Genomic DNA, 23829 nt, shown 5'->3' on the forward strand with positions numbered 1-23829 from the left:
CAGAGGCAGGTGATTCTGAGTTTGAGGCCAGCCTGGTCTACAGAGTGAGTTCCAGGACAGCCAGGGCTATACAGAGAAACCCTATCTGGAAAAACCAAAACCAAAACCAAAACAAACAAACAAACAAACAAAAAACAACAACAAAAACAAAAAGGGGGACATCATGAAATTTGCAGGCAAATGGATGGAAATAGAAAATGTCATCTTGAATGAGGTAACCTAGACCCAGAAATACACGTATGGTATGTAATCACTTATAAGTGGACATTAGTTATAAAATACAGGACAATCATGCTGCAATCCATAGCCCCAAAGAAACTAAGTAATAAGGAGGATGCAAGGGAGTTATGTGAACCTCACAGAGGGTTCTTTGCTGAACACAGCAGGGTCTTTTTGGCTTCAGGGTCAGCTCCATCTTCCCTATAACACTGCTGGAGGCAGACCCATCACTGTGGACAGATCCTTTCTCTGTTCAGCTTCTGCAGTCTAAGGCTGAGTGGTCTGTGTGTTGCTTCTCTGAAATACACAGTATCTCTCTATCCTCCTGCTGGGTGGGCTCTCTGGCTGCCTGTGAAGAGTACCAGCTGGAAGCATTCTACAAAAGTCGCCATTAGGCTCCCAAAGCAGATGGGGCCTAGGATGGAGCCCTTTCTCTCTAGGTCTCTGCAGCTTCTGACTGCTTGCCTCTTCCTCATCTAGCTCAAGTCTGGTCACCAACATCTCTAGACTTCCTTTACATCTGGAGCTCTGCACACAAGGCTTCCAGATTGAAGAGGTGTGTGTGTGTGTGTGTGTGTGTGTGTGTGTGTGTGTGTGTTAGGCCACGGTGCTAAAAGGGAGCCTGGGAGTCTCCTGCCAGAGCTGCTCAGGAAGTGATATTGAAATGGGGACGGGGAGAGTGGTGGGGCTCAGGTTTGAGAACTGGGTGAAAGCAAGCAAATTTGTTGAAATGAATTCTAAAATGTGGCTCCAACTTGTTAACTTGTAAATTCCTTGGCCTCCTGTAGCTCCCAGGGTGACAATGCTGGCCAGGAGACAGGCATCAAATGAAAAATCTCTTCTCCACTGCTATATCTGGCTATACCAGACACAGGAGACACTGACAAAAAGCTGGAGTATGTGTGGCTAACCTCAGGATGGACTGTTCTTCTATCAGGGAGTCTCAGAGCAGGCACACCCTGCTGCAGGTAGCACTTCAGGATGACTGTGCCCCACAGCTGGCAACATCTTAGGATGTATAGGTCACCCTGGTGACCATTATTAATTCCAAGTACAGCATCTCTGGGTAGGCACGCCCCACTGAACACAACACACTGGAATAGACCCCAAAACTGTGAAAATAAAGTCTGCCTCCTTACACTGTTTCTTTCCGGCACTTGTTGCAACAACTAATGCTATAACTCTTTCTCCTCCATCCCCCATTTCCTCTCCTCCTCTCCCCTCAAATCCATAATTGGTGTGGAGTTCATTGCCATTTTGGGAAGGACATTACCCCTGCTGGTGGCTTCCTCTACCCTAGGTGGCTGAGGGAATTACATAAAATGACATTGGGATTTGTCACTCCAATGATGCCAATGTTTGTTATGTCTTCTGAGTTAGGAGGAAGGGCTGGAAATTTTGCCCTTCAGACTCTATACTTGGTCCCCTCTATTTTGTAAGCCTGAATGTGACTTTTGTATAGTGCTCCTAGCTGGTGTTCTTCACAGAGCCCACCCTGCTTATGTGTGTGTGTGTGTGTAGGTTTCTCTGTAGATCTCTGACTATCCTGGACTCACTCTGTAGATCAGAGTGGCCTCAGACTCAGAGATTCACTTGTCTGCCTTCCAAATGTTGAAATTAGAGATACACACCACTGCCAACCATTACCCCCCCCCATTATTCTTTAGGACATATCCTTCTACCTTTAACAGATGGCCTGACACTATTTCAGAGGAAACATTTGCAGTCACCTGCCCTCAGCTGACAGAATCTGCTCAGTGACTCCCTTGCCTGTACTTTCACAGAAGAGAGATATGCAAACTTTTAAAACAAACTCTACCAGTCTGTCTGTGATGCCCAGAACCTCCTTCCAGAAAGGTAGCAAGTAGCCAGTAACTGCAAATTGACCTGGAATAAGACTACTGAAATAGGAATGGTGTGGGTTTGGAAATCTGAAAAGCATAATGTGCCCTTAAGCTGGGCTATTCGAGGAGTAGACTGCCATGGACTCCATAGGTGGTGGTGGTGGTGATGATGATGATGGTGGTGGTGGTGAAATGTGTGTGTGTGTTATCCTGAGGTAATGTTGTTGTTCTGGTGGTGGTGGTGGTGGTGGTTCTGGTGGTGATAGTGGTGGTGGTGGCGTGTGTGTGTGTGTGTGTGTGTGTGTGTTAATCTGAAAGCCATGAGTATTGTTGTGTGGAGTGCCCTGAATATTTGGGAGAACCCTACTGGAAGCTATAGTTTCTGGGTACACCTCATGCCTGAATGGCAAGAAAGTCAGCTTTAAATTGGAACCAGAACTTGACCACAGGTGGAGCTGTGGGTGATGCTGTGTATATGCAGAGAGACAGCGAAGATAGAGGCTTGGTCAGTCTTTCTCCAAACATCCAGGCTAGGACATTTGTTTAAAATTGGGATTGAAGCTATAGACTCTCCCATGACAGGCAAGGCCTCTGGCTCTGGGCTGCATCCTCTGCCTTTTAGCATGGGTTCACTTTCTCACGGGTTTAGTTTTGTTTCCCAGACTGACTTTAAGTATGATCTGCAGGGTCACTCTTTCTGTCTCAGTCACCTGAGAAGCTGGGATGGCGAGGCCCAGGTTGTACTTTTCATTAGGCGTGGTCCTACTGAACCTCTGGTTTCTGTCTTTACCTGTAAAATGGGAATACTAATCTCTACCTAGCAGAGGTTTATTTTATGATGAAATAGATAATAATGTGAATACAGCACCTTCAGCAGGCTAAGGGAGCCCTAATGTCCTGCACCCACAATTACTCCTATAGTCTTCTTGATAGCTGTCAGGCTGGGCAGAAGGGCTGACTATGAATCGGGACCAGCAGCTAAAGCAGATAGGGTTCTCCTTACTGCTTCTCTGTAATGTGTTAGGTCCCGAATGGCCACTGTGGGCCTTTTCAGTTGATTACAGTAGGACTGAGCTGCAGTTATAGCACACCAACCCAGTGCTGTCACGTTTGCAGCCATGCCTGAGGCTGGCTCAGAAGTTGGAGATGCCCCTGGCAGAGCTACTTCCTGTTTTTCACTCTCATAGTATGACTCTGTGGAACAAAAAGACTGAAAGGGGGCTCTTGCATAGACCACTCCCAGTGAGATCCTCATTGTCTGATCCATGCGTTATTTAATCCATTCACTCATTCATTCATTCACTCATTCACTAGTAGTGGTTTCATGCACAGTGGATGTGGCTCTGAGTCAGGTATAGGAAGAAGAGGAGAAAAACAAAGCATGTAATCAGCTGATGGGAACCTCACTGAACACTCAATAAGTTCTGGTTGAATAATTAATTGCTGGTCACCAATTTAGCAGATTGTAGGATGATAACAGTTTAACCTTGAAACTGAGGGATAAATAGATGGACTTAGGAGGCTCCCAGCTTCACTTGTCCCCACTTTCACTTGTTGGGGCAGCATTGTTGAAGAGAGAGCTCTAAACTTTCTCTGTAGGTGACACATGTTCACCTTACCTCTGCTCTGAGTCTCCTTGTCCTGGGCCAGCCTGCCAGTGGCAATGCAATGGTGATTGCTAGATGCTGTGGAAAGTGACAGGCTGAGACTTGTACTAGTGTAAGATAGGAAACCATGGGGATGTGAGCATCGGTTAGAACTGTTAGGGTCAAAGGACATAAGCAACAAGAAGACAAGATACTTTGTTTTATCTCTGTTATTTCCACAGCCCTTGGAAGAGCATCAAGCCATAGAGAGCGCAATGCTTCAAGAAGGAAATTAATGTGCAAATAAATAATTAACGAAATAAAGGGATGAGACCATGAGTAATTTGCAGGATCTGATTTCGGGAGGTTTTCATCCAGTGGGAAATCCAGCCCCTCCCTACTCATTTCCATCAACCTTCTTCTTCAGCCATTAAGGTGAGGTGAACATAGGGGCCCCCAGAGGGCGCGAGGCGGCTGGGTTTCCCGCACGGAGGGCTTTTCCTGTGGCACCGCATTGGGCGGAGCCTATGGGCAGGCGCCCAGCCGCTGGATGCGGTAGAAAGGCGGGCAGAACGCAGACCTGGGGTTGGGGCTGTTGCAGTGTCCTCCGGAGCGGTTTGGGAAGGGCACGGGGCGAAGATGGCGGCGGAGCGGCAGGACCCGTTGAGGGAGTTCGTGGCGGTGAAGGGCAATGAGGAGGACAGGGCTCGTTTCGTCCTGGAGTCGGCTGGCTGGGACCTTCAGGTAGCACCGCGAGACGGGCCGCTTCGGGCGGGCTGGGGAATGCGGAGTGCGGTGTCGCCTCTGCGATCCCTACGCGGCCGAAGCGCACAGTCAGCCCTGCGGGGCTCGGCCCTGCCTGGCCCCCGCCTCTTGGTGTCTGAGTCGCTTGCCACGCGTCGCAGGCCTGGCTTGGAAGTTCATGGACGCGGGCGGGCCCCAGCCTGTTTTTCAGGGCCTCCGTTTTCCGGCGGGCTCGCAGTTTTGGCGAGCCTGTGGGCGCTGCCGCAGTCCGCGTGGAGTGGAGTTGTCGCCTGGGGGCGTGGCTGCCGCGGCGAGTGCCTGCGGGTGGCCGCGTGCAATCCAAGTGCCCCACTTCCAGATGAAGCCCCACCGAGGTCGCGGTTGACATCCAATTCCGCTCCTGCAAGGATGCTGTGCTGGTGGGGGAAACCCTGCAGGGCATCAGCCCACGCCCCACTCGTGCCTAATTGCAGGGAGAAACTACCTGTGGGATTGTGGTGCACATTTGAGATCTCTGCACATTTCGTAGTTAAGTGTAAAATGGGAATTTCTTAGGACTTACTGTCCTGTTCACTGGCGTGTAGTAAATAGTCACGGGGGAATTAATTTAGAAGACAAAGCTCCACCAGGCATGAAATGTTGCACACTTCTGATCCCTAGAACAACGCTCATCTCTTAGTGCTCAGAAACCCAGTAAGTAATGTTAGAAAGAACTGATTGCATAAGTGTCCTTGGCCAACCTACATCTTAGGTAGATGATGATGACTAATATTTCTTGAGTACCTACAACAAGCCAGGCACTGTTCAGCATTACAACATGTCTCATTTACATGTCTCACAGTGCAGCTGAGACTTGGAGGATAACTAACTTGCTGAAGAACTCACTAACTACTAATTAAACAGGTAAAGACTAACCCTATCTTATGGATGAGGAATTGGTCCCTCAAAGTGACACCGCATGTGCTCACTGTGTGAGCTTTCTGATGTAACCATGTCTACTGACTGTAATATTTAAATAGCTTTCCAAACATTAGGGATCTTTATTCCGGTAACTCTTTCAGCACTCTGGAGGCAGAAGATCTCTGAGTTCGAGACCAGCCTGATCTACATAGTTCCAGGAGTAAATAGTCCCTCTTTCAAAAACGTAACAAACAAAAGAGGTCAGATGCTCTTAAAGGCGCTGTGAAGCCTCTGTGCCGAGCGGAAATACATGAGAGAAAAGCTTCTATCCCAGGAGATCATCCGAACTGAGGCTCTCACCTGTGTGGTAACTTGACTAACAGTGCCAGGACTTGAATGCAGGTTCTCTAAATGTCAGTTTAGTACAACTCCTAAGATGGCACTTGACTTCCCAGAAGCTGGTTATACTACGTGAGGAATACCTTCAGACTGATTGTCCCATGACAGCTCATTTCCTCCTATACAGTTGGTTACCTTTTAGGAGGTGCCTCCTTCATCTCTGTGGGTAAGAGTCGATAGTCTAGGTATTCAATTTCATGAAGGTAAAATCAATTTGTTCTCATGATCCTTTGTACACAATAGCAAGGACTGTAATGAAGAGTTAGTCACCATCTAAAATTTTGGAGAATTTAATGCATCCTACATTATCTTCTGTTGAAATATCCTATTTGAATTTGTTAATCAACAATGTGATCCAAAGGAAAGGACATTGTCATTTCTACCTGAGGAAAATGAAAGGGGAAACCTTTCTTTATTAAGGCACTAATAAATTTAAAACAAGGTACATGATTTTTAATTTGTTGTGCCAGAAACGTGTGTGGAACAATAGATTATTCTTCTACATAAGTCAAAATCACATCAGTAATTCTCAGTAGGATTAACCTAGGATTATAGAAACTGTAATTAAATGAGCCCTCTCTCTGTGACCTAAAAAGGACACTTGACATTACCTTGGAAAGTTCCATCTGTCTAGGGTGGTAGGCTGATGCTTTAGCAAGTACTAGGAGACCTAGGTGAGTTTGCCATATCCAATTGCTTTTCTTTCATCATGACTTCAAAAATATCCCATTCTTTCTGATAAATGGCATTAATTTACTGAAGAAAAAAGAGTGTTTTAAAGGTTGGATTTATTGAAACAACAGTGAGATAATTATGAAGCTTTCTAAAGATAAATTGGTAAGACATCCTTGATAATATACACAGGCATATAAAAGAGGAATTTAAATATGTTCCATGGTTTATTTAGACTGCCCTGAGCCATATGGGGTGGTCCAGACAGAACATTAAGAAAAAGACCTCTGAAATAGCCCACCCACACTCTGGAGAAAACCAGGCTTCTAGTAATTGGAAGCAGCTTGACTCTGCATTCCTCATTCCTCTGGTGGAGCTAAAGTGATGCTTGTGGATCTGGGTGGCTAACACCATGGATTATAATTCTCTGACAGAAGATCTGGTACTGGGTTCTGGTGATTTCAGGCGCTTTCTTCCCTGGTTGTAGTGATCAGTTTGCAAGACTTCATCAAGCCGTTTTTTAGGGATGAAGCCCACCTTCAGACAAGACTTTCTCTCACTATTTAACTATCAGAAAACAGACTGACTAGCTCTGGGAGAACCCTCAGGTACTAGGGAGAATATACAGAGCAGTATCTCTTATTTCTTCCACCTCTGACTCTTTAAAGAGCACTCTTAGGTTGCTTAAGATATATTTCCCTTCATGAATCTGAGGCTTTTGTTTCCATAGATATGACTGGCAAACTATATTTAATGCAGGAGACAACAATCCTATGAAAATTATCTTTCACTTCCTGATATTTTCTTTCTCTCTCCATAGAGTAGGGGGTTTGAGGTTCACTTGATCTAGTTTTAAATGTTAGCCATCAGCTCCTATATTTCTGTTTCCCCTTTTCTAATGAAATGAAAACAAACAAAAAACAAAACAAGACAAGACAAAAAAAAAAAAAAACCCTTAATAGTTGAGCATCTTTACTTTGTCATCTAATTCTGGATTTCTGAAAATTCACAGTGTAACAAAATCTCCCAACCTGAAACAGACATGGTTTCATTTCATCATGGTTTCCTTCCTGCATTCTACCAAGGGAAGAATTTTGGGACTTTCTGTGATTTCACACATTCAAAGTTTTTAAAACATAGATCTTGTTCCCAATCCAGCCCTCCTACTGAGGCTAAGAACATGAGCATCTTTCCCTCCATCTACTCTCCCAGTGTCTCCTTTTGGGTCTGCTGAGTTCAGAAGGCCATCTGAATGTTTTCCCAAATAAAAAGTTCTCTAACTAACTAACAACAGCAGTCTTATTTCACTAGTTTTCTCGCTCAGAGGATTGTTATCACCAGAAAGTCTTTGATGGCACACCCTCCTCTATCAAAAGGTTTATGGTCTTCTGATTATTCTTCCTTGTCTACTGGTGTCTACTTAGCTTGTAAAAGTATGGCTGCTCTCAACTGTGACTTAAGTATGAAATATACACTGAGCCTAAAACAGAACATTAAAACAAAGTAGAGGTAAAATAAGATAGTTTATATACTGGGTAAATGCTGTAATTATCTGATGGGGATATTTCTGTGATAAAATATGTGGTTAAAATCAATGGACTTTTTATAACTTTAAAACGTGTCTTTCTGAATATTTACCGTTCTCCAGATTTCAATGAATTCTATGTTAGTGAGTCCTAATGAAGTTCTATATGAGCAGGCCTACTAGCTGACCTTAGACCATTACCAAGGGTTGAAAACTACAATCCAGGAATGGCTGCCCCAGCACTGACCCACAGACAGACTCTTGTATATAGAGAGGCATTTAATGATATATTTCTGTCCTTTTATTTTAGAGGAGAATTTGGATCCTAAGGAAGAATACTTTGTCTAAGTTGCACAGTTATGTACTAACAGAACTTATACTATAGCATACTCATCTTGCCTTATGGTCTAGAGATCTTTGGCCCAATGGCCTTTGGAAATTCAGAGATGAAAAAAAAAATGGCATTTTATACAATTGCACTAATGATCGTCACAGTGGCAATATTTCACAGTTGGCCAAAAAAAGAACTGCCAATTTATTTCTTTAAGATTACCATAAATTTCTACATTTGCTGTTTGGGTGATGAAAGAAAGTTCCCAGGCTAGCTCATGCACAGGAGGTACACTGTCATCTTATAGGTAGGGTGCTGACAAACAGCTTAGGGCCCATGGTGACAGCAATGGAAGCATAGTCAGTCACCTAGGTCTTCAGAGAAATGAGATCACATGTTCTGCCATTTGCATGGTTTGGGGAGAGAGATGCTAGTTTCTCTTTTGCTTCTAACTAGCTTGGTTGTGGCCTTGATCTTATTGAAATCTGAACAATTGGCTATTACTTTGTAGCTACTCTATGCTTTAGGTGCCTCCTAACCTGACTTTGCAAGGCCTTTCACTAGTTACAAATATTTTCTGTTGTTTTTCATTGAAGTTCTTGGAAAATCTGGTTCCCATGGCCAATCATTTGAATATAGGGACCCCTGGCTGCAATGATCAATGGTTAGTTTATGCTTTACTTGTCAGAACAGCAGGCGAGGTTTCATCAGCCATACCTCAGAGAAGGAGTAGGTAAGGCATTGGAGACTATGGACAAGATTGTTTGCTTGCAAGAGGCCACAAGAATAACCACAGTGTTACAAGTTTATCTGCCAAGCTGATTCTGGTTGTTGGATGCTCTGTGCTTTGTTTGTAGTGTTGTTAGTTCCACTCATTCCTTTACGACTTATACCAAGTCCTATAATTATCTAAGCCTCAAAAACACACTGTGTCCTATGTATCCCCAAGGCCCATCCAGACTTGACCCTGAATGAATGAAGGAGAAAATAAGGATAAAGAACACTTTTTATATATTTACTGTTTGGGCACAGAGGGAGGTTTGACTGTATGCTTTTCAAATTATAAATGATGTCACAGTAAGCTAAGCATCTTGTCATTGCCACTTTGTGCCTGTCTTCCCTCAGGTAGTTTTGTTCAGGAACAAGAAAAGTCAGAAGTGGAATCTAATTTTTCCCACATATTCATATGGAACATTCATTCACAGTTGGTGCTGACATTGCTCACAATGTTGTTTCGGACCCATGTTGATGTATTTTATTCATATCAATGACTAAAATTTAGAATTATTAAGAGTGAGAAAAGCTGTCTCACGAATCGAGTGGAGCATGAATAATAGAAGATATCCTTTGCACTCATTGGATATAACTACCTTATTGCTCAAATATGATTGGGTTATTGTGAGACAGGAGGTCTTTGGAGTCCTATGCCAATGGGACCCACGAGTATCATATTAAATTATGTTGAAAATGCTATGAAATGCTGCATAGCATGCTCTATACTGCTGGCCAGTATTATAAAAACCAGATGACTAGGAAGAGATGGAACTACTATTACCATAGCTGCTACTACTGCTACTACAGCTATTACTACTACTTAAGTTTATGAAATCTATAAGGGATTTAATCAGATGCTTGATAAGCTTTGCATAACTCTCTGGTTATTAAATGTCATTCCTATTTCCAAAACTGTGTGTGGAGGCAAAAAGTGACACCTATCTTTGAGCCCCTGTAAAATTCTATTCAAGTTTAAAATTATCTTCATTTCTGTTTCTTTGCTATGACACACTATAGTATTTGTGTCTGGCATTTGAGAATGGAGCAAAATATATTATGATATTTTGTGTACTGCCCGCTGTATATTCTGTACCCAAGAAAAAGTGAATCCAAACTTAACTCTTGCACCAAATGCAGAACTCTGAGATAGAGAATTATGTTTCAACAATTCTTATAATACTTCCTCTCTCCCTTCTCTGATTTTCACAGACAAGGCATAATTCCTGTGATTTGATTTGAAAGAGGGAAGAGCTCTGTGCTGAATGATGAGATCTGAGCACAGAATAAAATATTCTTGAATTAATTTGTATAATAACTACACTGTAGCTGTCTTCAGACACTCCAGAAGAGGGCGTCAGATCTCATTACAGGTGGCAGTAAACCACCAGGTGGTTGCTGGGAATTTAACTCAGGATGTTCAGAAGAGCAGTCAGTGCTCTTAGCAGCTAAGCCATCTCGCCAGCCCCTGGGACTTAACCTCTAACATTTGATACCATGAAGCACAGGGAAAGAACAAACACCATAATCGTAGGCTGGATAGGAGAGGGGAACACAGGCCATTAAGGAAACAGCGTGAACATTGTGGATATTCTATTAGTTCACTGAAATCCTTCAAGTAACTTCATATTTCCCTCCACGAATGGCCAAACTCTTAAGAATTACATCAGTAATAGTGCATTAAAATGGTGAATTATATTTTCTTACCTTTCAGAAACAAAAGTTTTCCTACTGTCCCTGCCCAAGAAGCCCTGGGATACACAACCAAAATGGTTGTAGATTATGCCTATGTATCCATGTCAGGGCTGAACTTTTTGGTGTTTCACCAAAACTCTACAAATAACTAAACATATTTAGGAAATTTAAATGATAGAACCATTTTAAAAAGCAGTCTATTCAGTTTTTCTTTGTGAACCACGAGCAAACTGTGTAGGGCTTGGTTTTATAATCATGATAGAAAATTTACTGAGAGTAATAAAATGATATTTATGAATTATTAAAGTATTAATATTAAATAAAAATTAGTTACAATCTTTATTGTAAATATATAAAGTAGTTCAAACCATGTAACAATTTCATATAACAACTAAAAGAACATTAATATAAAGGAGGTTAAGGACCTCAGAAATCATGAGGACAGAAAGTGAGTGCACAGGCTTTATTGCTGCAGGAAAATCAATGAAGTCTTTGATGGGTGTGGGCTCTGAAACACAGAGCAGAATTCGGGCAGAGCTGCTGTTCGAATTGGCAGCTAAAAGACCATAGTAGACTCTTGATTCCATCAATACAGATTTAGGGAAAAATTGTCTTGTCTAAACGCTTTCTGGAAAACATGAAAATCCAAGGATATTGGAAGTTCTTTCAAGGGTCTGGGGACAACATGTCTATCACTTTGCTCCACTGTCCACTATGATCATAGGGTCATAGGAGATTCTTCTCCCAAGAAGATAATAGCTCCAGACTCTGGACAGTAGACAGTGGATCTAGAAAAATCTGATTAGTTGAAGGATTTGTAATAACATACGCCTAGACTTGTATTTGTAGTAACAAATATAAGTGTCCTTTGAAGAGGATCTCTACAAAAATTACATTAATATCACATGGTGGATAAGGAAGCCTAGATGTTGATGGAGCTGCAGAAGTCACACTTAGAGGAATCTATAATTTATAATATACAATTTATAGCCCTGATTATGTAAAATTAAGCAAAGAGCTTTTAAGAATCTGTGGAGATAAGTTTGTATATGTATAGGCTTGAATTATTATCTCATAAATGAGTCCTAAGAAACTGGCAAAACGGTGACTCATAGCTGAAGAAGTGATGAAAGGGAATAATCACTGACAGAAATGTGCTGCATAAAATCATGCTTACATCTTTTTGAAATATATACGTGCATTTCTTTCCAAATAACTACTGAAGCATATGTGCATCTCTATATTTTGTATGTATGCATATATACAATAAAGAGAGAGAATAAGAGGGGAAGAACATGAACCTGAGAATTAAACATTTTCAAATCCATCAACCTCATCATTACCTCGGTCATAGCAGTTATCTAAGACTCCATTTCTCTGTTCAGAAAATGATGATGGAAATCACTTCCTCTCATGATATATATGTGACTGTATGTATGTGCACACATGTGTACATAGTGTAACTATCAGTCTATGTGCTTTTATTGTGTTCCTCATGAAATTACAAATCCTGCATTCTTTCTTTCTTTTCTCTTCTTTTTTGTTTTCTAGCTTCATTCTGACATTGACTTCGCTGATGGGAACATTAAATACATTCTCTCAGGTGAAGGAGCGGAAACCATTTTTGTGATTGATGACAAATCAGGGAACATTCATGCCACCAAGACATTGGACCGAGAGGAGAGAGCCCAGTACACACTGATGGCTCAGGCGGTGGTCAGGGACACCAACAGACCACTGGAGCCACCTTCAGAATTCATTGTTAAGGTCCAGGACATTAATGACAACCCTCCAAAGTTTCTGCATGAAATCTATCATGCCAATGTGCCTGAGAGGTCTAATGTGGGTAGGTAAGTAATGGTCACCTATTCTATTTCTTTCTGGTATGTCTGCAGGTTGACAGGCTGGTGCCTGCCCTTCAACCCAGGAAGCAGAGCTTGTGTTGAATCATTATTGCACATTAACAAGGAAAAAATGCTTTGTTAGATTATTAAAAATTAAAATAGTTTTTCTTCCTCGCACAAAATATCATGATTATGGCTTCTGCTCTTTCCACCCCTCCCAGTTACTCCACACATACCCTGCCATCCAGATGCATCCTTTCTTTTTCTGTCTCCGTAGTAAACAATCAGACTTCTAAAAGATAATAAGAAAAGAATATATAAGATTTAAAAAAAGAAAAGCCTAACACATTGAACACAAGAAACAAACAGAAAGGAAGGGCCTGCAAGGAAAAGTGCATGAAACAGATATAGAGACTCAGATTTTCAAATGTTTATATTGGACTGGAGGTTGTAAAGTCAACTATTAAATAGGAAGTCTGGAAGGGGAGGAACGAGATTCAGTTTAGCAAATCCTGACTTCTGTTCAGCTGCGTGAAGTGACACCATTTAATATTTGCTCTTCCTCTGTAGAAGAGCAATAACAATTTCCAGTCTTCAAAGAGTAATGATTTTATTCATCCAATCACTACGGCATTGATGTTGAATAAGTAACAGCAATGATAATGTTTGCTGCTTGGGGCTTCACAATAATTGATTGCAAACACACCCCAGTGTGTTTAACTTCCCCATGATTAAACTTTGCAAAGCAGTCATTCCAGTTGGTCTTGGATAAATGAGAAACTGAAGCAGAAACAGATGAACTAATTAGTCCAGGGTGACTTGTGTAACTAAAGTCACCCAAAATGCATATAAGGCTGCCATCAACTGATTTTTATGTCAAAGCTGATATGCTTGAAGACATACTGCTTTGCTTGAAGATGGAACTCTAACATCTGCCTCTTGGTATTATTTCTGCTTGAATTTCTAGAATGTGGTCTTTTGAGTGAATCTGATCCATTGGCCCCAAGTGAATCTAAAAGCCATAAGGGATAGATTGTTCATTTTACCAGTGAGAGAAAAACCAAGCACTGATTATAAAGATTAGCTTACTCAAGACAGTCAGCTGTGACTTTAGGGCTCTGAGAGACTTCCAGTCTGTGTGTGGAGCCTCCTGTGACAGAACTGCCATTGCCCTAAGATGACTACTAAGATCTTCTTCTCTTTTTTTTAGATTTATTTTTATTAGATGTTTTCTTCTAGTTTCCTCTCCAAAAGTCCCCTATACCCTCCTCCTTCTCTATCATCTCTATCTCTATTTATTTATCTATATGCATATATATATATATGTATACACACACATACACACACATATGCATATGTGACTACAACTCTCCCTGCTCCCCAGTTCTCCTACTCCCACTTCCTGGTCCTGGCATTCCCCTATACTGGGGCCTAGAATATTTGCAAGATCAAGGACCTCTCCTCCTACTGATGGCCGACTAGGCCATCTTCTGATACATATGCAGCTAGAGACACGAGCTCTGGGGGGTACTGGTTAGTTCATATTGTTGTTTCTCCTATAGGGCTGCAGACCCCTTCAGCTTCTTGGGTACTTTCTCTAGCTCCTTCATTGGGGACCCTGTGTTCCATCCAATAGATGACTGTGAGCATCCACTTCTGTATTTATCAGGCACTGGCATAGCCTCACAGGAGACTGCTATATCAGGGTCCTGTCAGCAAAATCTTGTTGCAATAGTTTAGAACACCCAAGATACAATTTGCAGAACTCATGAAACTCAAGAAGAAGGAAGACCAAAGTGTGGATACTTTGTTCCTTCTTAGAAAGGGGAACAAAATACCCATGGAAGGAGTTACAGAGACAAAGTCTAGAACTGAGACTGAAGGAAGGACCATTCAGAGACTGCTCCATCCGGGGATCCATCCCATAAGATCTTTTTTTTTTTTCCTGAGAAAAAGCCAGGCTGAGTCATTGTCTCCTTCCTTCCTTTAACTTTTCTAGTCTGGTCCCTGGACTGCTCTATCCTCAGATGTGAATTCTAATGAGAAGAAAGGATGGAAGAAGCAGATGTACTACTCATCCAAACTGATAACCCAGGTGGACTTTTGCTCCTTACAGGACACTTTGGAGCCTACAGCAGTGCTCAGACTTTCTACTCTATCATATGAATTTATTGTCTTTATCATCAGAAAGCTGTGTGAACCAGGGCTCCTTTGTATCCCTTCCTAATTTATCATTTCGTCAACTATGAAATCAAGATAATAGTTACTAATGAGTTCTGGGTATATAGGTCAAATATTTGATAACTCCTTCAATATTAGAATTTTTCAGTTTTAGAATTTTTAAAAATTCTTTAAAAAATAGAATTCCATTAAATTATAAAGATTTATAACTTTCTTAGCATTCCATGAAGTCTTTCTCTGGTATAATACCCACTTTCTAGAATAATCCCTACTTTGTAAGAAGACGTTCACAAAAGACAGTGGGTATAGAAAATTGATTTTGAAAAAGAACATTGTCTTGCGTTTCTCATAGAAGTCACCGAAACCCCTCGGAAGTAAAGGATAGCTACCTGTAAGTTGTGTAAACAGGTTGTGTACCCTGCCAGGAGGACCTCCCTCCCACCATTCTGCTGAAATGTCAAAGGGCTTGATTCTTGCTAGATGTCCCTGCAAGATAGATTCCCAGCTGTGACAATAAACAACATGAAAAAGGGATTTTAAGATCTCATATTTCTCATCCCAAATCTTCCCTCAGACAGTGCCTGACAGAGACATCCTGGATAATTGCCTCTTCCCTCCTTCCCTCTCTGTGTTGAAGCTCAACATGGCATGTCTCAGATGCTTATGGTGACAATAGAGCTTATAAAGAAAAAGGTCATCCCATTCTTTTATCCCCTGATTTTCATGTCTTCTGACATAGGAATGTCTTAGATCCCATTGATCCCTCACTGACCGGTCTGTGACGTGGATACCAGACACTACAGAGAGAGAAACATGTAGTTTTCATGACATTGGGGAACAGCATTCTATAGAATATTTATAGCCACAAATTAATTAAAATTTAGTATCAGAAGTAATTTTCTTGCATGCAAAGCAACAATGAAATGATATGTTCATTGTCACAGATGGGAAAGTGCCCTCTATCCTTTCATGAAAAGCAATTCTTCATTAATTATCATTTATTGCACTCTCCGGAGAGATTTTTATTTGATTATGTGATATAGTAAACATTGAATTCACATGGTTCTGAGTATTTGACAAGAATGTTGATATTATGTTAAATAGCAAACCAACCAGGAAGAACTGTGAAAGTAGAAAGTTTCGTTTTAAACCTTAGTTTGACCTTGCTGATAAAAAAGAAACAGAAGAAGGAAACTACAGAGGGAAGAATGGCAGGGAGAGGAGTGGTCTGCACTTGAACTATAGGACAATGAGATCATGTAGAGTCATTGTGAGCTTCATTACAGGTCTTCATTTTAAATGAAATTCTGTAAACAACAATGAAATTTGAAAAGTTTATTGGATGTTGCTAATTGCGCCCCCTGACCCCCCTTTATTTAGGAACATCAGTTATTCCAAGTGACAGCCTCTGATCCAGATGATCCCACCTATGGAAAAAGTGCCAAGTTAGTGTATAGCATCCTTGAAGGACAACCCTACTTCTAGGTGGAGGACCAAACAGGTATGGTCGATTACATCATCTTTGTAAGTCATGACTTATTTTAAACAAGGAGTCTATGCCTTGTCATTTAACTGCTTTGGCTCTAAAATTCCATAAATTAAAATGGAACTAAAGGGCCACTTGGCAGTTAGTACGAGATGGCCTATGTATGTTCTGTGTATATGGATGAATGGAATAATACACATTTATTGGAGTATCAGATGATAATTACAAATATTTAAAATTAAATTTATGTATTGGAAATGCCTTGAATTGTGGATCTGTATTAAAAGGGTCGAAGGTTGTTACAAAGTAGTGTTAGCTTTTAAAACATCCTTGGAAGACCACTGGATAAACTAAGAAGTGTCAGGAGTAACTGTAAATGTTCACCCTCCTAGAAGATCCAGCACATTCCCAATCTCCTGCTGTGAACATAGGTTCCCAAAGGATGCTGTAAAATAAAGAGCAGACCAGTAAGTCAGTGAGTCAGAAACTAAAACAGTGTTTCACTTCATTTATACTCATTTGATTGTCAACAAGAGTGAACACTACAGTCTATAACATTGCACTTCCGCAGTATTACACTTTTCCTGTCCACATAATACATTCTGTACTTTTGAAAGGTTTTCATACAATTTGCAACTTTTACATGAATTCCTAATTTAATATTTTTTATTTGCTTTCTTAACTCTCACCTACTTATATGTTAATTCATTTTTCATTTCCTTGCTTCAAACAACAACTTGTGGAGTTATTATCTATGGTTTCCTGGAGATCTTTGCTTTTAGTCTTTGGGTAAACTAAGGATAAATGTGGGATTTCATCTAGACTACTTAAAATAGTAAAAACTCTAGTCTTCTTTCTCTCAGGGAACCAAGGCTGGTGACTACCAATTGGAACCCATGAAACTAACCAATAAGGAAAATGATGTCTCATAAATCCTAGGGTGTTGCAAAGAAACATCTCAACACTGGTCTCAGTGAGGTGTAACATAGCCCAGCACTTCTTCCTTGCTCTTTGTATTTACACTACAAATGTTACTTTAGTCAGTGAGTGTAAAAGCTTCCATACGATCCCGTGAGATGTAAGTAAGCATATTTTTACGAACATCATGTTTCAATATACAGAGGTCATGAATAATTCAATCCTAAATTTATTTCAGTAACTGTTTTTCAGTTACATGTGATTGTCCACTCAGTCTTTGCACAAGTTTTGTTCATCTTTTTAACTCCTCTGTTCACTCACTCAAAAAATTAATAGTAGCTATTTAATGTGTTCAAAAAAGTTTATGCCTCCTCTGTAAACCTAATATGAGATGAAGAGATGTTTCTTTTCTTGTTTTAAAAAAAAGATTTATAATGTTTTTATTTATATGAGTACACTGCAGCTATCTTCAGACACACACTAGACGAGTGCATGGGATCCCACTACAGATGATTGTGAGCCACCATGTGGTTGCTGGGAATTGAACTCAGGACCTCTGGCAGAGCAGTCCGTGTTCCTAACTGCTGAGCCATCTCTCTAACCGCATAGTGATGTTTCTACTAGTTTTATATAGGACTTGATTTCTGAAGCCTTTTGCCAGAAGTCCCCAAGTATAGATTCAGATATGACTTATCACACAATAGGCTCTTGTCATTCCAGTCTTCAGGATTCTTGTGTCTGATAGGGAAGACATTGTTACTTGCATGCAGAGTGAAAAAAAAACTAATTAATATGTTGTAAGTAATTTTTATTATTTGCTTGATGATACATAGGTGTTATCTTGGACACTTTCTGTTATGTTTGCCATGTTAAAATGACTTTTCTTTGAGCAGGCTATATTTTATGTATCTTAAGCTTCCCAGGATGTAACATTTTTTTTTAAATCTTGTCATAAATGAATATTTGTGATTTTTTTTAATTTTCGTTTGATAGGTTTCATCAGGACTGCCCTTCCCAATATGGACAGAGAAACCAAGGAGGAGTACCACGTGGTGATCCAGGCCAAGGACATGGATGGACACATGGGTGGACTCTCAGGGACAACCAAAGTGACGATCACTCTGACTGATGTCAACGACAACCCAGCAAAGTTTCCACAGACTAAGGAGTCAGAGCTGGTCTTTGCTAATGACCACTGCTCAGCGAGAGCCTCATCTTTTCATTCACTCCTAATTTACCCAGCTTTCAAAAGGAAGAGTCTAGAAATCCAAGAATCATTTTCATGATTCCTGCAAAAAACTAGAACAAGATAGCAAAGACTTAAAAACACACAGAGGAGAGTTAAACAGTATAGACATCATGAGAGGGAAGGAAGTCATTAAAAACTGTGTAACTCTAGAGACCAGAATATCTGAGTCTTGAGGTATTTTAATTCTTAGGTATTAATCGTAAAAGGCAGTCATCAATTAACGTTCTCCTGTCTCAGTGTTCTTCACTGATGCTAACAGAATCGTGATCTGATGCTTACCTTCCATAAAAAACTCCCCCACATCTTCATGATTGCAAGTAACAATCACTTATTTGTTTCTTGACTTTAATTTGTACAGAGCATAGGAGAAATAGCTACTCTGTTGTCACTCCAGCATCAGCTGGGCACAGTTCTCCTGTGGCAGAAAAACCCACTTCTAAGGTACCTTATAAGAATGGCAAATTGAGATTGGCTTGTGCTTCCTCTCCACGTGGGCCTTTCTGTGGCTGAGTTCTGATCATGAGAACTCCGTGACCACAGGAACCAACTACTTTGCATTTTTTGAGCTGATACCAGAAGCCATGAGACTTCTTTCCCTGTAGCCTTAAGGCTGCCAGCATAGCAGTAAAGCTCAGCCAGACCTCACAGTTCTATGAGAGGACCATAATGAAACATTGGAGGGGCCTGTGGGATAAGAGCTATACTTGCATACTTTTAGAAGATGACACCCTAGCATTTAACCTAAATATAATCTTTGTTCAGATGAATCCAGCTAGTGCTAATTTTTATATCATCTAAAAATAGGCAATAATTGTTCAGCCATTGTTATTTTGAATACTGTACAATATTTATGAAGTTACTGAGGGAAAATAAAGTTATTTGGCAGTTGAGGGTATATAATTCTTTTACAGAAATCCATGGTTAGGTTCTTAGCAACAATATTATTGGCTCTGAACAGCTGAAATTCAGGGCCAGGAAGACCTGTAGCCTTCTTTTGGTCTCGGTTGTATCTGCATTCCTAGTCACAGAGCCACATAGACACAGGCATATGCATACCTAAAAGTAAGATACATCATTAAAATGTTTAGGTTTACTATTTTCATTAGGTGTTTATGAGTGTGTCTATATGTGGATGTTTCCTATCTGTAGATACCCACAGAGGCCAGAACTGTCAGATTTCCCTGCAGCTGTAATTATGTGTGAATGTAAGCTGACTTGGGTGGGAATTACCAAACTCTGGCCAGTAGGAAGAGAAATATACGGTCTTATTTCTGAGCCATCACTCTAGCACCTAACAAAACAGCTCTTTGGAGACAATGATATTGAAATATTGAAATTAGTGACACCTGCTAATTTTAATATCTGATCACTAATGTTATAAATATCTAAAAAGAGCCTATGTTTTACAGATATAATTGGCTCCTAGGGAAAGGACATTGAGGGGACTAAAGAATTTCTGGAATCATATTTTAATGTGTATGTGCAAAGGGGAGTACAGTGTTATAACACAATAATAATGACTCTGAGCTTTCCAGTAATGACAAAACACCCATGGCTCCAGTTACAGAGAACTTGACACACTTTCTGGTCTCTGCAGACACCCACATACACATGGTGTAAACTCAAAGACAGACGGACAGACAGACAGACAGACACACACACTATAAAAAATAATAAACCCAAAGGAAGTCAGTTACGTATACCAATTAAGGAGGCACTATGGTTATTCGAAGTTACCCAAGATGACAGTCTACCAAATGAAGATATCATGGTAGAGGATCATGAGACATATTATTTCTTGAGGACCCCAAAAGAGATGGGTATTCGTTGCTATTCGTTCTCAAATGGAAAGGTATGCATATTTGATAATATTGAGGCACATACAACATAGTCAAAGCTGCCTAATCCATTTGCACAATGTACAATTGTTCCATATGCCAGAAAGGTAGGCAGACAGACTCATTCATGGATGTCCACTATTGCCCTTTTTTATAGAGAGTGGTATAGAAATTTTATATTTCAGTTTTAGTATTTCACAGTCATGGGCTTGAATGAGATTTGGAGAAAATTACATTGCAACAGATCTTCTGAACATTTTTATACATTGTACATTTCTACAGAAAGTCACACTCACTGTGCCTTGACTGTGAATACAATACAAGATTAGGTAGAAAATGAGTACAGTATAATCACGAAAAGAATGCAGCACTGCAGCATATAATAGCTACAGTAGAGGAAAGGAAGAGTCTAGGGGAGTCACCTAATGCCAGTGGGCTGAGCACTGCAGGAGAGGGTTCAGCCCATGCATAGTGTGTCTTAGACAGATTGCTTTTCAAACGTGTCAAATGATGGTGCTACAGCTCATTCCTCTACTGAAAACTGTCCAGTGCTTTCCCTAAATGGAACTCAACCTCTTGTCCTTTTTCAGCCATGCCTGTTTGCATACCTTCTTGCTATCCTGTACATTTTCAGAATCTTCAGAATTTGTAGCCTCACCTGAGGCTTTCTGACATTTGTTGTTCCTTGTACTGTGACACTTATTGCCCACATATTCATACACTTGTCTTGCTCATTTCCTTCACTGAAGTTCAGATTTCCTCCAACGAAAGTTTTCTGTCTCTACCTTGTCCAAAATAAATCCAGATTTCCTTCTCATGTACACATACTTAACCATGATAGGAGTCCACTCACATACATTGTCGTAGAAGAACATATCATCCTCCATCTTCACACTAACTCATATAGAGCATAGTCACATACATAACTGCACACTCATTTGTGTAGTTTAAATGCTTACACACACACACACACACACACAAACCCCACTTCCCTTTATCCCTTACCATACAATACTACTTAACCTATAACATCATAGTGTATCTAGATATGTTTTGTTTTCTCTATTTTTTAATGTCATGTTGAGAATTATAACTCTTCCTCTACTTAGCTTCAGAGCTAAAAGAGTGTATAGCATCATTTGCATTCATAAGAAATAAATACTATAAACATAAATATAAATATGCATGCGTGGCACCATTCTTCATTCTGAAAAATATAAATATAAATGGAGTTGACTGTCTAAAAGCTTCCAGAGCATTCCATGCTTAACCTAGTGCAAAGGATGAAGAGTAAGATGAGAGAGAAATGTCTCTTTGCTCAAGAAAGATTCTTGAAAGATTTGTATTTGTCTCTAAAATATACATGAAGTGATGAACCTGTTTAAGCAGAGGGTAAATGTACTCTTCTGTGGCTGCTTCTCTTTGAGCAATTAGTTCAAGGAATCCTTGGCATTACTTTGTGGGACACCCTGAAAAGGAAGCCTCAGGTGTTCCAGCATGTGGACTCTTCCATAGGACCTTGTCACTGTTTTCCTTTCTCTCATGTAGCAGTTGACTTCATCATCTTACCAGGACCCCAATAGTGTTTTGTCATCCTGTAAGGAACACATTCCTCCTGCACGCTGGCCATCTGGGATCCTCTTCCCATCCATCCACTTCACTTCTGCATCTACCAATAGAAAGTTCAATTTTAAACCCTTTGAGAAATTTACTGGGATTCAATGAAATCTAAAGTCTTACAGCTGCCAAATAAAAAGGGAAATAAAAGTAGATGTCTTCTTCTTCCAGGCGTGTACCAGATGTCTGTTTCAGAAGTAGCTGACCCCAGGGGAGGAAGTAGGAAGGGTGAAGGCTGAAGACCCAGACATTGGAAAAAATGGCTTAGTCACATATAATATCATTGATGGAGTCGGCATAGAACTGTTTGAAATCACAACAGACTATGAAACACAGGACGGTGTGGTGAAGCTGAAAAAGGTAGGTTAGAGAAATCAACCATGTCAGTCATAAGGTCTGTGTTGCCCAGGCAACCTAAGGAAGACAGTGGACTACTGGCTAAGAAATGTGTCTATGAAAGACAGAGAGAGGACTTTATCAATTTGTGGCTAAGGCCTGAACTCTGAGGATATAAGAGAAATCTTTTTCATACTGATGTTGCAGAAAGTGCTGTCCAAAGAGCAGATTATACCTTTCTCAAGTTTCTAGCTTGTTCTTCTGTATTTTGTCAAAATGATCTGGTGGGAGAAACAACAAATTCATGAACCTGAGTTTGAGAAAACCAACTTTGATTTCAATGAGGTCTGTCAGACTAAGTCAGGTAATACAGAATATACAGTGGTCTTATTTCAAACATTTCTAGTTCACAGCACTGTGGGATGTTTTGTAAAATTTTAACTAGTCTCTGTTTTACTCTTTTTTCAAATCTGAACTTGAAGTAACAATAAACATTCTACTTCCTTATTAATTTAAACTCTCTTCAGAAATGAAACATATCCCTGCATGAATTAATTATACAGAAGAGTATATTGTTCGTATATTGTTTCCTTTTGTTTAGTTTTAAATAAGTCAATCTCATATTTACTCTATAATGACTGTGGAGCAGAAATAACCTACCTCTCATTCATTTTTTTAACATGACAAAGTCATGAAATAAATAGATAGTTCCAATGATCAATAATTCTTCAACTTAATTTTGTCATTGAGACTCTGACCACCTCAGTCACAGTCACATAGATGCAGGTGGAATTCAAATATAGATGCTATTGGAAGTGATGTCTCTCTTAAGACATTTTGGAAGCAACTGAGCCAGAAAGTCAGATAATCCTCCCTTTGAAGTGAAGAAACAATTACAGTACATTCTAAAGCTCTTCCCTTCTGATTTACCACTTGAGAAATCAACACCTCTCCATCATCCCAGAGTATGGAGTGTTAAGTGTGAATTGGTTGAGGGGGTTACCTTGGTTTTCATCAGGCATTCCTTTTCTGTAGCTCTAGTTCCAGAGAATCTAATGCCATCTCTGGCTCCCTCCTGCACTGCATGCCCATAGTTGCACAGATGGATAGAGAGGTAAAATACCCATATGCATACAATAAAAATAAATATATATATTTTAAAATGAGCATGGTCCTCAATCCTCGGGATCACTAGGGTGGGGAGAGGAGTTGGAAATACAGATCCTTTGCCCTCACCTGAAGTGTGTGGAGACGGAATGGCTGGAGATGAACTTCCAATATCTACATTCTGGCAGCCCCTTAGGCTTGTGGCTGAGCGCTCACATTGAGGAGCGCACATGCACATGTGCGCCAGGAATTAGACTCTGCCTGAGGTTTGAGAGCTTGCTGATGGCGCAATGCCAATTCTGAAACAGGCCTTCCTCACTCAGGGAAGCTTCTTACCCACCAGGCATTCCTGCCCTTCGGCCGTGTGTCAGTGGAACTCTTCCGGGTCACAGTAATTCTCTGCTGATAAAAGTTTCCCACCGTGTGGGTATTCAACTTTAGGGCAGGAAGGGGATGCCTTTGGCTTCATCAGTAATGGTGCTGGGCATAAAGGCATGGGAGCTCCACCTTCTGGGGTCTGCCCATGCTTTTCCAGTTCTTGCATTCAGATCTTATTCTTGTTTGCAG

The 23829-nt window shown here is 40.6% G+C and overlaps 1 protein-coding gene across 4 annotated transcripts in view; it reads left to right on the top strand.

Moving 5' to 3' along the window:
• The first annotated feature begins 4124 nt into the window (after positions 1–4124).
• The window catches only part of LOC147002524 (cadherin-11-like), a 271038-nt gene continuing 251333 nt past the window's right edge, over positions 4125–23829 (top strand). Inside the window, exons 1-4 of one of the 4 annotated variants that reach the window (XM_085844155.1) lie at positions 4125–5086; positions 12238–12536; positions 16092–16212; positions 18109–22179. In XM_085844155.1, the coding sequence (XP_085700281.1) occupies positions 4289–4948 (660 nt within the window). In that variant the 5' untranslated portion in view covers positions 4125–4288 and the 3' untranslated portion in view covers positions 4949–5086; positions 12238–12536; positions 16092–16212; positions 18109–22179. The remainder of the gene's footprint in view (positions 5087–12237; positions 12537–16091; positions 16213–18108; positions 22180–23829) is intronic. The other 3 variants (XM_085844156.1, XM_085844158.1, XM_085844157.1) reach the window with 3 other exon arrangements.

The sequence above is a fragment of the Mus caroli genome, unplaced genomic scaffold (genome assembly GCF_978045245.1).
Source record: "Mus caroli unplaced genomic scaffold, Mus_caroli_1 scaffold_10, whole genome shotgun sequence".
In the NCBI taxonomy this organism is placed as follows: Eukaryota; Metazoa; Chordata; class Mammalia; order Rodentia; family Muridae; genus Mus; species Mus caroli.